This window comes from Panthera uncia, chromosome D2 (assembly GCF_023721935.1).
Source record: "Panthera uncia isolate 11264 chromosome D2, Puncia_PCG_1.0, whole genome shotgun sequence".
Taxonomy (NCBI): domain Eukaryota; kingdom Metazoa; phylum Chordata; class Mammalia; order Carnivora; family Felidae; genus Panthera; species Panthera uncia.
The window spans coordinates 52,291,993-52,305,918 of NC_064818.1; the positions used below are offsets into that span (position 1 = coordinate 52,291,993).

The window sequence follows — 13,926 nt, forward strand, 5'->3', positions numbered from 1 at the left end:
GAGGAGAGGAGAGGAGGAAAAAAAAAAAAGGAAACCGAGGAAAAACAAAGCAAAGCAAAGCAGAGAAATCCATGGTCAAATAACATACATGAGAAACACTCCAAATATTCAGTTAAACAAAATAAAATAGATTTCTTTACTCTGACCCTTTTCACTGTCTTTAATATTCTAATATGCAATGTAAATCTTCAAAAGGAGAAACATGTACTGAGTTTTTCAATGATCAAGGAGTCCTTATATCATACAGTCGCTCTAGATCTAATGATCTGAGGAAAACATTTAGGGAAACCTGGATGAAGGACTGAATGGGACACTGGGAATCTGAAGGAGTGGTGTGGAAACTGGGATGCACAAGGTAATGAGTGAAGACATAACGTGCCAGTGGAGCAGCTTGGCACATAAAGAAAGTAGGTAAACCCATTAGTAACCAAGAACTGTCAGCATATTAATCTTTATAAAATAAAACCTTCTTAGCATCATTCCTCTGATAAAAACAAATAAGCAAAAAATAAAAAGTGAAGGGTTCCCAACCTCTGATGGATTAAACCTCCTTGCTTAACATTCAAGGCTCTCCTTTATCAGGCCAACTGACCTTTCTAATTTCCCAGTTATGCCCCACACTCACTCTCTTCTCTAAATACCCTGCTTTGCTCACCGTCTTTAAGGCATTTACTATTTCCAGTCTCTTCACCCTTGCTCACCGTGTGAGCTGACTCCCCCAGCTCCTCTGATTAGAACCGTGCCTGTTTTCCAAGGCACAGCTCAAATCTGCTTTCCCTCGGAAGGCTTCCTTAGCCATCAAAGCTCACAGTGGGTTCCTTTCTCTCAACTTCTAGAGCATTTAAATTTCTGAAGGACTTATTTGGCACATATCATGTTGGATATTGCCTGTATGATTTGGAGCTGAGAGAGGAAAAGCATGTCCGGAGCTCTGCATCTCTCAGCCCCAGTTTGCCCTCATAATACACTCAAATAAGGTTAGGATGATATTATCCAGCAGCACATAAGAACAAGGGTATAACCCCATAAAAGTGAATTTCATAGACCATGTTCTGTTGTTATACAACCACCTGCTGTTCCTTGAGGATGGAAGAGTCCATTCTCTTCTTGCCCAATAGTAATGGGTGCCGTTTGTAGACACTAGGGTGAGCACTTTACATGTAGTCTGGTGAATCCCAGAACATCCTAAAGAGGGGTGTTAGTATCCCCACTTTACACAAGAGGAAGCTTTGTCTAAACATTCAAGTCAGCTTGCTCATGCTTATGAGCCTCTCTCTAGCTGGTCAAGGCAGAGCCAGCTGCACAACCCCACATACCTGACCCCAAAGCCTGAGTTCTATCTGTCCCAGCACACCATCCCCATGGCTACACTGGCCGCCAGAAATTTAATGACAGAGAATTAAAGCTAAATAATTCATACTCTTCCTTCAAGTGCCAAATACATACCAGTAGGCTGCAGAAGGTAGATTAGAAATCTAGTTAGAGTCAGTGCAATTTGAACATCTGGGGGTGTTCTAGGTACATTCTAGGGTCTCTTCAGGACCTAGCACACCTCAGTGATTGTCCTTTCAAGTGCCAGTGGTCCTGGTTAAGGTGGGATTTGGAGTGTGCAGCATCACAGGGGCACATTCACAGCCTGGAGGACATTCAAGGGACTTCCTTTCCCTGGGTACTTACTGATGTCACGAGAGGGCTTGACCTCCATTTTCATCCTACTGTGAGCTCTTTGCTTATCTGTCTGCCTTACTAGACTGTGAACTCTCTGAGAGGAAAAGCTATCTTATTTACCCAGACCTGACACATAACTGGTATATAAACACAAAATAACTATTTGTTGAATGAATGATCAGACAAGGTGCCCAAGGTAGCATGATGGAGGCAGCACATTGTAGTCAACTTTTATTCCACCATCAGAAAACTAGATTAACTCACCCATGTGGTATTTCTTCCCTATTATTTATACACTACTCAGGAGTCTCAGGCTTCCCAGAGACCTTGACAAAACCTAAAACCTCCCTGTAATAATAATATCAAACCTCACAATTTTCAGGCCTCATCTTTTAAATTGGATTGTGCAATTTTTCAGCAAAGGAGGTATGTGTTACTTCTTGTACATGCCCCACATCTTTCAGCACGCTGCCTCCACAGAGCAGGATCTATATAAATGTTGAACAACTATATTGGAATTATGGTTGGAAGCTTGTCCTAATTGTGCAATCTCCTTGCGGTGCCCTGCTGGCTCAGTTGGTGGAGCATGTGACTCTTGATCCTGGGGTTGTGAGTTCGAGACCCACGTTGGGTATAGAAATTACTTAAAAATAAATCTTAAAAAAAATTGTTCAGTCTCCTTGAGATAAATTTTTGGTGAATTCAGGTAATAAAGGAGAGAGGAAATCAGGATAGTGACAGAGACAGAGCAACAAGAGTGGGCAGGAACTGTCAATGCTTTGGAGGTGGGAGGTGAGAAAGGATGAAGAGGGAAAAGGATTCAAAGACTTTGGACCAAGATGATGGATTGAAGGATTGTGCCTGAGAGAGAAATCTAGAACTTCTCCTTCTCCGTGACCATCTCATCCTCACTTCAGTTTGAGCATAGAGAAAAGATTCCTCATGAATGTCAGGTTGAAGTGCTCCTTGGAGGCAGACAAACCTGGGACAGTCATGCACACAGGAGAGTCCAAAAGGACTAAAAGCAAAGGTTTGACTTTGTCGCCCTGCAGAAGAGCTTTGCTCTCCTAAGGAGGAGGAGGAGAAATTTGAGCTGAATATATTTTTGGTTGGAACAACTTGTAAGTGCTCTGTTTGATAGCATGGTTGTTTGAATGGCCGATTTCATAACTGCACATAGCTTTTCCAAATAAATGGTGTCTGTAGAATGTTCAGGTTAATGCATGAGTCCAGTGCTCAAGAGTGTTTGTGCTTAGAGCAACTGAGCCTTCTTTCTTAATAAGTCATCTTGGCATTTTGTCAACAAACTAATTTGCTTTTCTAAGAAACTAGATTAATACTTCCTGTACTCTGTGCTATTCACAGATCTACAATGCAGTGAGAAGGAGAGAAGAAATAGAAAATACAATTGGATCTCTTATTCATTTCTTCACAAAGCTTCCAGCCTCCGAAACAGCCCATGAAAGGATTAGGGTTGGTCCGTGCTTAAAGCAATGTGTCCGAGATACCATATGTGAGTACCGTGCCACCCTCCAGAGGACGTCCATATCTCAGTACATCGTGGGTTCTCTGCTAGAAGCAACCACATCTTTAGGAGCAAGAAGTGGCCTACTCAGTACCTTTGGAGGATCCACCGGACGAATGATGCTAAAAGGTAAGGTCTGAAATTTCACTTTTCATCTTTGAGTGCAGAAAGGAATCTAGGTTAACATGTGTGCATCTCCTGATGAATACTTGAGGTCACTTAGTGGCAATTTTAAATAAATAAAAGTTGCTGCTTTAATAAACTATGAAAAGGTAGTCCTTTATCAAAATCCTTTCAGGTGTCAACATTCCAAACAATAAGCATTGAGATTTTGACATTTCATTTCCGATAGAAATAAATGGTTACAAGGCTATCTTTGATATTAAAAAAAAATTTTTTTTTTAACATTTACTCATTTTTGAGAGTGAGAGGGACAGAGCGTGAGCAGGGGAGGGGCAGAGAGAGAGGGAGACACAGAATCCGAAGCAGGCTCCAGGCTCTGAGCTGTCAGCACAGGGCCCGACTCAGGGCTTGAACTCACAGACTGCGAGATCATGACCTGAGCCGAAGTCGGCCGCTTAACCGACTGAGCCACCCAGGCGCCCCTGATTTTTTTTTTTTTTTTTTTAATTACTCAGACACAGGGTTTCTCCTAGTGGCAGTCTATGACAGCTGTCAATTACTGGGATAAGACCAAACAAGTGTGGTCATGTGGTCACAGTGAAAACCAACATGGGTGTGAAACAGAGTGAAATACAGTTCTTCCTCCTACACAGAATCAATAGGTTCATGTTGACCAGAAAAGCTAAAGGCCATCTTCCAATGACTCCCATCTTAACAAACAGGATATTCGGGCATCCTGCTAAAAAATGAAAGTCAGTGGAAAATGGGGCCCCTCAGCACCAGAACTTCCCAGCTACTTCCCACGAGTAGGCAGACAGGCAGGTCAGAAATGGCAGTGCACCAAAGAACCTTGGAGATTTGTACACTGCACAGCTGTCACAACCCACTTGGCAGCCTTCCCTGGCAGGAAGCTGCCAGCCAGACGGGGACCATGCAGAGCAACGTTCCACTGCCTGGGGGCTGCCAAGGGCTCCATCTGACATCCGGCCATTTCTCTCAAGGAGAGCAGCTAGTGTCCCTCTGCAGTAATCCGCAGACCTGTGGCTAGCAGGTCAGTGATCTTCCTCCTGGATCTTCAACCACTGTCCTGGCACACATACCCTGGGGAGTACACACCTGACAGGAGTACACACCTCCCTGTGTACCATGTGGGTACCATGTTGGTTTGTTTCCTGGAGCCATTTTTTAACTTTTGCAGCTTGGTTATACATAATGAATGAAGGAAAACACAAGGTGTGTGCTTAGAAAAGCAAAGCATAAGGAAACCAAAGGGTTTCATATGTTTTTTCATTTATTCAATCTGTGTTTTGAGCCTCTGCCAGGTGCTAAGTGCTGGGTAGGAAACAAAACATAGTTTTCTATCATCATGGAGCTAGAATAGTCTCTAGGTGGTAAACAGTTTCCCCTATGCACAATACTCAGGATTTCTCTACTCTGTTGTGGCTCCTAGTAACTGCCAAGCTTCCACTCTCCACCCGTGCTCTTCCTGAGAAGTTGGGCTGAGATTGGCATGTGGAATTGTTGTTGCTTCAAGGCTTGTGACTCTATGTAAGGACCTCATCCTATGAGTTAATCAACCTGTGTTTGTCAGATACCTGATCTGTGCCCAGCAGAGTGTGTAGGTATATGGGAGATTCTAATGAAGTGCAGGTCAATTTACTTGCCTTCAGGTTCTTTATGATCCTAGTGAAGAGGCAAGATTTGTGTGCACCAAGTATTCAAAGAATAATATGATACTGCAGGGAGTTGAGTACTAAATAATATAGAAGTGGCTCTAATCGTTCAAAGAGCTTAGAGAAAGAATTAATGTCCTTTGTGACAAATGGCTTTGCCCCAAACAAACAAAAGTCAACAAAAGCCACTTTCTTTCTTCTCCATTAATTGCAGAGGGACAAATCTCCAGGCTCCCTGACCAAGGCAGCTGCCTCCAGTCTTACACAGACCTTTGGGAAGGAAAAAGGAGGCTGCTAGTTAGTGTGTCTGGGGCCCTGATAGTAACTTTATCTCAGTTGCTATTTGTACTTCCCTTTTCAAATCAGAACCTCATGGATCCACATTCCCAGCTCAGAGATTCATTGGGTCATCAACTCATGTGTCATTTTTAAATTAGCAGTTTATACAAGAGTTGGGAGTTTCTTTAACTTTCTGTTTTGTAGCTCTTTAATGCTTTTTGATATCCCTCTGTAAGTGGCTTCTGCTGAACTATACAGTTAACTGGCTGGCTTCTGCCCTGGGCTTACTTCTGTAGTTCTGACTTCTTCTCTTGGAAACCTTTTCAACTTCAGGGCCCTCTCCTGTAGACTCTTCAGAGTCTATACATGCCATAGTGAAACATAGGTTTCTTTAACATGCCGTGGAAGAAAATGCACCCAAAAAACCATATAGGCATTCAAAATCATAGAATGTTTATAGAATCTGTAGGTTCAGCATATTGACTAACTGGGTCTTAAAGTCTGATGGCCATATATTCCAGCGGGGGGGCTGGAGCACATCCTGGCTGTGACTTGGTTGTCTGCTTCTTTTATTGTTCACTGTATGTTCTGTGGCACTGAACTGGCCAACAGCTTTCAGTTCTGTATTGCTAATGAAGATCTCTGGGAAATATATAACACAGACTCAGTTCCCATCTTATAAATGACTTGTATTCCAAAAGTTCATTTCTCAGGAGCTATGTGGAGCTTAGAATACTTTCCTAGAGAAACAGTATTAAACATTGTGATTTTGGTTGACTCTAGTCCTCAAAAACCTCTTTAACCCATAACACAATTGAAATCTATACACTTCCCATGGAATAAAGAGAAAAACACAATTATTGGAATACTGTGAATCAGCCTCCAAGGAAAAAGCAATACAAATGAGTTAAAAGACACTTCTTATTTAGGGAAAATAAGTTTAGTTAAGATGAGTAGAGTTAAAATGAAAGTATTATGAAGATTTTGAAAAGAACTTTGGGCCATTGTAGAGATTTCAGATGTTGGCATTTAGTTCTCTTGCTGTGGATAATTACATTTCAAAATTCATACCTATATAAAACAATCAGAAAGTTATTATCCCAGTACTTTTCCCCTTCTCCTACCCCTGTTTTTCAAATGGAGGCTTATAAATGGAGTGGAGAAGGGAAGAGAGGCAGGGAAGTATTTAAACTTTTTTCCCAGAGGAAAAAGATAAGGAAGAAAATGACTTATTCCATGAAAAAGTCATGTTTGAAATAGGTTAAATAGAGTTTGGAAAGGTAGAGAAAAAGGAGGAAGGGAAAAGACAAATACTGTTTGATTCTATTTATATAAGACACTTAGAACAGTCAGCATCATAGAGACCAAGGGCTGATGGGGAACAAGGAATGGGGAGTCATTGTTAATGAGTATAGAGTTCCTATTTTATAAAATGAAGGGTTCTGCACAACAGTGTGAATGTGTTTAATACCACTGAACTATACACTTAAAAATGGTTAGAATGCTACATTTTATGTTATATGTATTTAAGCCTCCCCCTACCCCCCCCCCAAAAAAAAAGAATAAAAAATTTTTTAAAGAAGAAGATGTTAGGAAGGTCTTTGGTCCCAGGGCTATTAAGATGTTAGGCCGAGGTTGTGAAAACTTTCACATGAACCTCCAGGAGGCACAAGTCAACTCATCTTCTGGAAGTGGTTATGATTACAAGATGAGGGTTGGAGGAGCCTGCAGTAGATAAGAATAGGAAGAGAAAATGTCTAACCAGTTTTCATTAGTCACAAGGCATTCACAAGTCAGGAACTGGTGACTCAAGGGTTGATTGGCCAAAGTTGTGCAGTTTTGCACCTTTACCACAGCCTACAGGATTCTGCGAACTCTTCAGCACTTCATTGAGCTTACACACCTCTGATGGTACAGGTCGCTCTAGAAAGACAGCCAACAATCAGTACACAAACATTCTGCCGTCAGGACCCCAAGGATGGTCTATCTACTAACTTGCAAGTTTGCCAAAAAACATGAAACATTTTCTGATATGAAGCATTGATTGGGAAGGGTGTGCCCTTGATTACAAAGGTGTGCTGTGTCACAGTGGAAAAGGGAGGGTTTACACCATCTATTTCTAGCCTGAGTCCCTTTCTCCCCCTCCCATTAACCTTGCTAGAATCTCAAGATCAACTCCCAATAGCAGTGGCAGTCAAAAGAATTATTGATGTCAACAATCAGGAAGTTTTCTAAACACATTACCTGCTTTTGTTTCCTTTTTTCTCCAGTGGACTATCTACTGAAAATTACAAAAGCAAGATAAAGTAAAAAAGGAGAGAAAAGAGTGACATCTCTGATATTAATGTAAAGCACTGATAGTAAAATTAGAAAAAAAACATAAGGCAGCTAAGTGTTCTCAAATGTCCATATTGGACCAACCAATATTATAAATTTGGTACATTAAACTCAATATTTCCTTCTCAAATTATTGCTAAGTAAGTTTCTAAATTAAAGGATTAAGTATTTACATATAACCAGAACAAAGTTCAGTTATTCATATATAAATTATGTAGTAGAAAAGAAAACTCCACTGTTCATTTTTACCAGTTTGAGTGTATGTATGTAGATGTAAAGAATAACTAGGGACACCTGGGTGGCTTAGTTAAGCGTCCAAGTTCGGTTCAGGTCATGATCTCACAGTTCATGAGTTTGAGCCCCGTGTTGGGCTCTGTGTTGAGAGAGAGTGCCTTACATATTTAATATTCTTATTGGAAGTAGGCAACATTTTGTTTCTGATAGAAATGTCTAATAAAATTTTGACTTATTTTCTTTCACCACAATAAGGATATTCTATTTATGTATTTTTCTAAAATTAGTACCTTCAAGGATAAAAACAAGAAGTCATAATAGGAATACACACACACATTTGAACTATGTGACTGTCCCTCATAAATAATTTAGTTTATAAAGGCTGTCTTAGTTGACTTCCTCATAATCAAAATAATTACCCTGTACATGCTTACCAAGCAGGCGAAGGCATATACATACTTCTAATTCCAAGATTTAAGTTTATATAAAGAAATCCTCTGACTTGTTAGTTTTGTGGCCTTGAAATTATTTTCTTGGTGGTTAAAAGTATGCTTTAATGTAATTTAGAGTATGTTTCTGTACAAGTTAATCAACGAGAAAGTACTCGTTCATTGCCCACTGTGGCCGAGTACTGTGTCATCTCCGGGAAGAATGCAAGAGATCACCTCTGAAGTCTTCAACTTGAACAATAATATTTCTCGCTCCAGAGAAAATGTAATATTATGTTTTAGGTCTGTTGAGGTAGCTCGTACTACCCACCAAGAGATTCATAAAGTGCGGGCTACTCAGTTGATGGTAGGGTCTATAGCTCACGGGGCCAGTAAGTTTGGTGGGCACAGAACAAACCCCTATGCCTTGGGTCCACAGTAGTCAGGTGTCATCCAGGACTATGACTCTGTGCCTGAGTGTGACCCAGGAATGTGACTCCATGTCTAACTGTGACCTAAAGATGCTCAGATGTGACTGAGGAGTATGACTGCACACCCAGGTGTAGCTTCAGAGTAAATCACCAGATGTGACCCAAGCAGGTCACTTCATGGCCAGGTGTAAGTGAGGATTGTGACTCCTGCTTATAATCAGGGGATATTTCCAAAGTACCAGGGAAAGGTGAAGTCACCTACCTCAAATATTACTGGAGACATGATGTTTGTTTCTTTTTAAAAAAAATTTTTTTTTAATATTTATTTATCTTTGAGAGAGAGAGAAAGACAGGGGAGCAAGTTGGGGATGGGCAGAGAGAGAGGAAGACAGAATGTGAAGCAGGCTCCAGGCTCTGAGCTGTTGGCACAGAGCCCAGTGCAGAGTTCACTCTTGTGAACCATGAAATCATGACCTGAGCCAAAGTCGGACACTGAACCAACTGAGCCACCCAGGAGCCCCAACATGATGCTTCTTAAGTCAAAGCAATTATGCATATTTTGAAGGGGAAGAAGGGCCAAGCAGAGGAATTACATTTTTTTTCTTTAGTTTTTTCAAGATAGCTGATATCTCTGAAATTTTAAACCCTTCCATTTGTAAAGAGAAAACTGGACTTAGGGGCAGGTTAGAGTGGGGTAGAATCACAGTAATAAGTAATACTACTTGTTAACATTTTCTTAGTTCTCACTTGGTGCCAGGTATTGCTCTGAGTGCTTTGCCTGTGTGATTTCATTGAAAACCATTCAGTGGTCCAATGAAAGAGGTACTGTTTACTAATGAGGAAATTGAGGCCCAGAGACATTAAGAATCTTGCATGTGGGTACATAGGTCATCAGGAGTAGTGTGAGAACTCAAATCTAGGCAGCCAGTTGAGTGCATACATTATGTAGGCCCTTCGTCTGCATTATTTCAATTAGTCCTTATTGTGGATTGACTTGCATCCCCCAAAAAAGATATCCCGAAGTCCTAATCCCTAGTACCTATGAATGTGCTCTGATTTGGAAATAGGGTCTTTGCAGATATACTCAAGTGAAGATGAGATCATTTTCAGTGAGAGTGAGCCCCAAACCCAGTAACTGGATTTCCTTATTAGAAGAAGAGAAGAGGGGCGCCTGGGTGGCTCAGTCAGTTGGGCATCCAACTTCAGCTCAGGTCATGATCTTGCAGTTCTTGGATTCAAACCCCACATTGGGCTCTGTGTTGACAGCTTGGAGCCTGAAACCTGCTTTGGATCCTGTGTCTCCCTCTCTCTTTCTACCCTTCCCTGCTCGTGCTCTCTCTCTCTCAAAAATAAATAATATTAAAAATTAAAGAAGAAGAAGAAGAAGAAGAAGAAGAAGAAGAGGAGGAGGAGGAGGAGGAGGAGGAGGAGGAGGAGGAGAGACATAGAGACATAGAGACAGACCTACATTGGGGTGAATACCATGTGATGATGGAGGCAAAGGCTGGAGTGGTGCCACCACAAGCCAAGGGACATCAAAGACTTCCAGACCCTACTAGAATCTGGGAAGAAGCAAGGGAGGATTCTAACCAGAGTCTTACAGGAAGCATGGCCCTGCCAACACACCTGGATTTTGGACATCTAGACCAGGGACAGGAGACATTTCTGTTGTTATAAACCATCCCAGTGGTGGTAACTTCTTATAGCAGCACTAGGAAACTAAGACAGTTCTTTTGACAATCCTGCGAGGAGGGAATTACTAGCAACAGGAAGTCTTCAGGGGGCTGTATTTCATGATAAAAAACTTGGATTTTACCTTGTAAGTAAAGAAAGACACTGAAGGGTTCTGAGGAAGGGTGTGATTTGATCAGATCGGGTTTTTTAGAAAGACCCATCTGGCGTAAGTCTCCATGGAATCGAGTGGTGGGTGTGTTTACAGAATCAAGGAACATGCAGTCATTGCTATTTGATAATGCTTAATTGAATGAGATAATTTTAGAGCCAAAGAAAGAAAACACTAATTTTCACTGTATGTTGTACAAACATCGAACGCATACAAAATGAAAATGCAAATACACTTAGGAAGTTTTTGAGCTGGCACAAAAGCCATTTTCAGTGTCTCAATAAGCCATTATCAGCACCAGGGCCCTGGAATGGTTGCAGGGCTATCTTTGGGGCCTCCCTTACTCCTGTCTGAACTCCTCTCCCCTCCTTCCCCTCTGGCAGTCCAGAGCCCCCCTAACTACACCAGCCCATCCACTCTTCACTCATGACCCCATAATAATATACTTTCCTGTTCTTTCTGTAGTGGATACCAGCTCGGCTTTGTGAACAGAGTGTCTTGATGGGTTAGAATAGAGATCTGGAGTGTTGACTGATGAGGGAGACTCCCTCGGGAGGGCTGGGGACAGATGGAGGAGCTGATGGTAACTGGCAGAGGGAATGGGGCACACAGATGCAAAGGCACGAGACAGGAAGAGACACAATGTGTCCAGGGAACTGCTGGTCTACCAGGCTGTTCTGGCCGAAGCTTGGAAAGTACAGAGGCTAAGTAGGAAGGCATGGTGCTACGGCTGGGGGAGAAAATAGGTCTCTAGGGGGCTGTATTTAATAATAAAGAGCTTGGATTTCACCTTGCAAGTAGTCTGAGATGCTGACGGGTACTAAAGGAAGAGTGTGATTTGATCAAATTGGGTTTTTAGAAAGCTCCATTTGGCTATAATAAGGGGTGGGGCTGTACAAAGTGTCATCCTTAACCCTGGCCTAAGTATCCAAAGTATAGTCTCTTGGGCTTCACCCCCGAGCCTACTGAATTAGTCTCTGATACTTCAGGTGAGTGTGCTTGGTGTGGAAGGTGGATGGAGAAAAAGGACAATGAGAACTGGAGGCATTTAGGAGGATATTGCTAAGGCACTGTTCCTGGTAGGGTGTTGTTGGCACATTTAGCAACTGGTAGAAATTACAAAAAGGCCGCCCTCCCCACTCTCCACAGGGTGATGCAGCCTCATACCCATGCATATCAATTAGTGCACAGCATGCCGGCTGGCTGGATTTCAGACCTCTTTTCCACTCAGGTAAGCATCTTTGTGCACTGCGCAAACTGTTCACTGTACCAGAAGTACAGTGGTTATAAGCAGCAGTCGCAATCCTCAGTTACACCTGGCCATGGAATGACCTGCTTGGGTCACATCTGGTGATTTACTCTGAGGTTGCACCTGGGTGTGGAGTCACACTCCTCAGTCACATCTGAGTGTGTTTAGGTCACACCTCTGAATCCTGGGGAAGCCACAGAGAGGTGTATATAAGGGGTAGAATTAATACAATGTGGGGATTGAATGGATATAGTATGGATAAAGGGAGCTGAGCCTAAGATGACCATTAATTTTATCTTTAAAAAAAAATCATTTCTGAGGAACCTGGGTGGTTTGGTCGGTTGAGCATCCTACTTGGCACAGTCATTCATGATTTTACAGTCATGAGATGGAGCCCAGAATCAGGCTCCATGCTGTGTGTGGAACCTGATTGGGATTCTCTTTCTCCCTCTTTCTGTGCCCCTTCCTCACTCACGCGCTCTCTGTCTCTCAAAATGAATGAATGAATAAATAAATAAATAAATAAATAAATAAATAAATATCATCTCCAATCTTCCCATTTGTTATTAATGGTTAAAAATTAATAGGATTGTTGGACTATATGCCTACTCCTGCTTCATTCCCTACTATCATTTCAAGTAATCAGGAAGTCAAGGGTCAATTAAATACTAATTATTGAATTATTGAATGTACTAACACCTCTAAAATAAGTACTAAAATAAAGTACTAACACCTCTAAAATAAGAAACTAATAAATTCTTTTTTTATTATTTAAAAAATTTTTTTAATGTTTATTCATTTTTGAAAGACAGAGAGAGACAGAGCACAAGCAGGGGTGAGGTGGAGAGAGAGGGGGACACAGAATCCGAAGCAGGCTCCAGGCTCTGAGCTGTCAGCATAGAGCCTGATGCGGGGCTCGAACTCACAAACTGCGAGATCATGACCTGAGCCGAAGTCGGATACTCAACCGACTGAGCCACCCAGGCGCCCCTAATAAATTCTTTATGATTAAAAAAAGTCCTCATCGTTGAATTCAGAAAGGTGATTGGTGAGGACAGCAACCTGTGACAGTCACTTGTGGTTTCCATATGTGAGCTGGTCTTGAAAATGTCAAGTCATAGTTATAGAATCTCAGAATGGTCTATGTTCCAGAAATTCATTTGCGAGATAGTTATTTGAAACTCTATATCCACAGACAAAACAGCAATTGAATTCTAAGCCTTCCCCAAAATACTTACTTGACACAAATAAAACTGAACTCCTGAATATTTTAAATGAAAAAGTTCTAGAAGATGATTTTCCTATGTCAGTAATTAAATGTTCCCCAAAACCATACTGGAATAATAAATTGTTGTACTTATCCTGAAAGAGGCTAGTTTAATTAGAGAATGGTAATGAACAGATGAATAACCCTGAGGGAGTTAGGAAGTACATTTAAATAGAAGCATAAAGTGAGAAGTTTAAGAATAGTTTTTAAAGCTGAGGCAGTTACCAACAGGAAAAAAAACTAAAAATATATAGCTTTCAATAATTGGGAAAATGGGCCCAATTCTTCATCTTTAATTGAGGTGATTGAATATATTCTTCTTTCAGGGGAAGAGAATATATAAAGACATTGGGGATGTAACCCTTTTATGGTGTAAGGACATAACTGCCAAAGAATAGATACAGGAACGAGCAAAAATGATTACCTCCAAGAGATGGCCCTTTACTTGCCATTTTCTACTCATCTATACTGTTCGAATGTCAATTTCCATGAGTACATACTATGTGTTTCGTGCTTTAAAAGAGGCTTTCGGAGCCTGTGTGAAGATTCAAACCCCTCATGCTGGATTCAAACCCCTCATCTCCAATACCGTTGTTATCAGTTGCCGCACTGAAGACCATTGGGGTTATATTCAGATGAGAAAATAGAGAAGGGGGGGACGAGATGTTTTGTTGAAGGAGGGTGGGGAGAGGGCCTCGGAGTGAGTAAGACCAGTATAATTTCAGGCTCTTTGTCCTGATAGAACTGTCAACCTCTAAGTTGCTTCACAATTAAAAGAAATTCAGTCAACACTGTGTTATCTTGAATAGGTGACTTTTCTTCTCAAGGCTTCAGTGTCTGCATCTGCAAAATGGAATTAAGAACACAAC

General features: G+C 41.4%; 1 protein-coding gene across 2 annotated transcripts in view; it reads left to right on the forward strand.

Moving 5' to 3' along the window:
• PLCE1 (phospholipase C epsilon 1) overlaps positions 1-13,926 on the forward strand; it is a 321,900-nt gene that overhangs the window by 133,143 nt on the left and 174,831 nt on the right. For both annotated transcript variants that reach the window (XM_049646407.1, XM_049646408.1), the window contains exon 3: positions 3,034-3,322. In XM_049646407.1, coding sequence (XP_049502364.1) covers positions 3,034-3,322 — 289 coding nt within the window. The remainder of the gene's footprint in view (positions 1-3,033; positions 3,323-13,926) is intronic.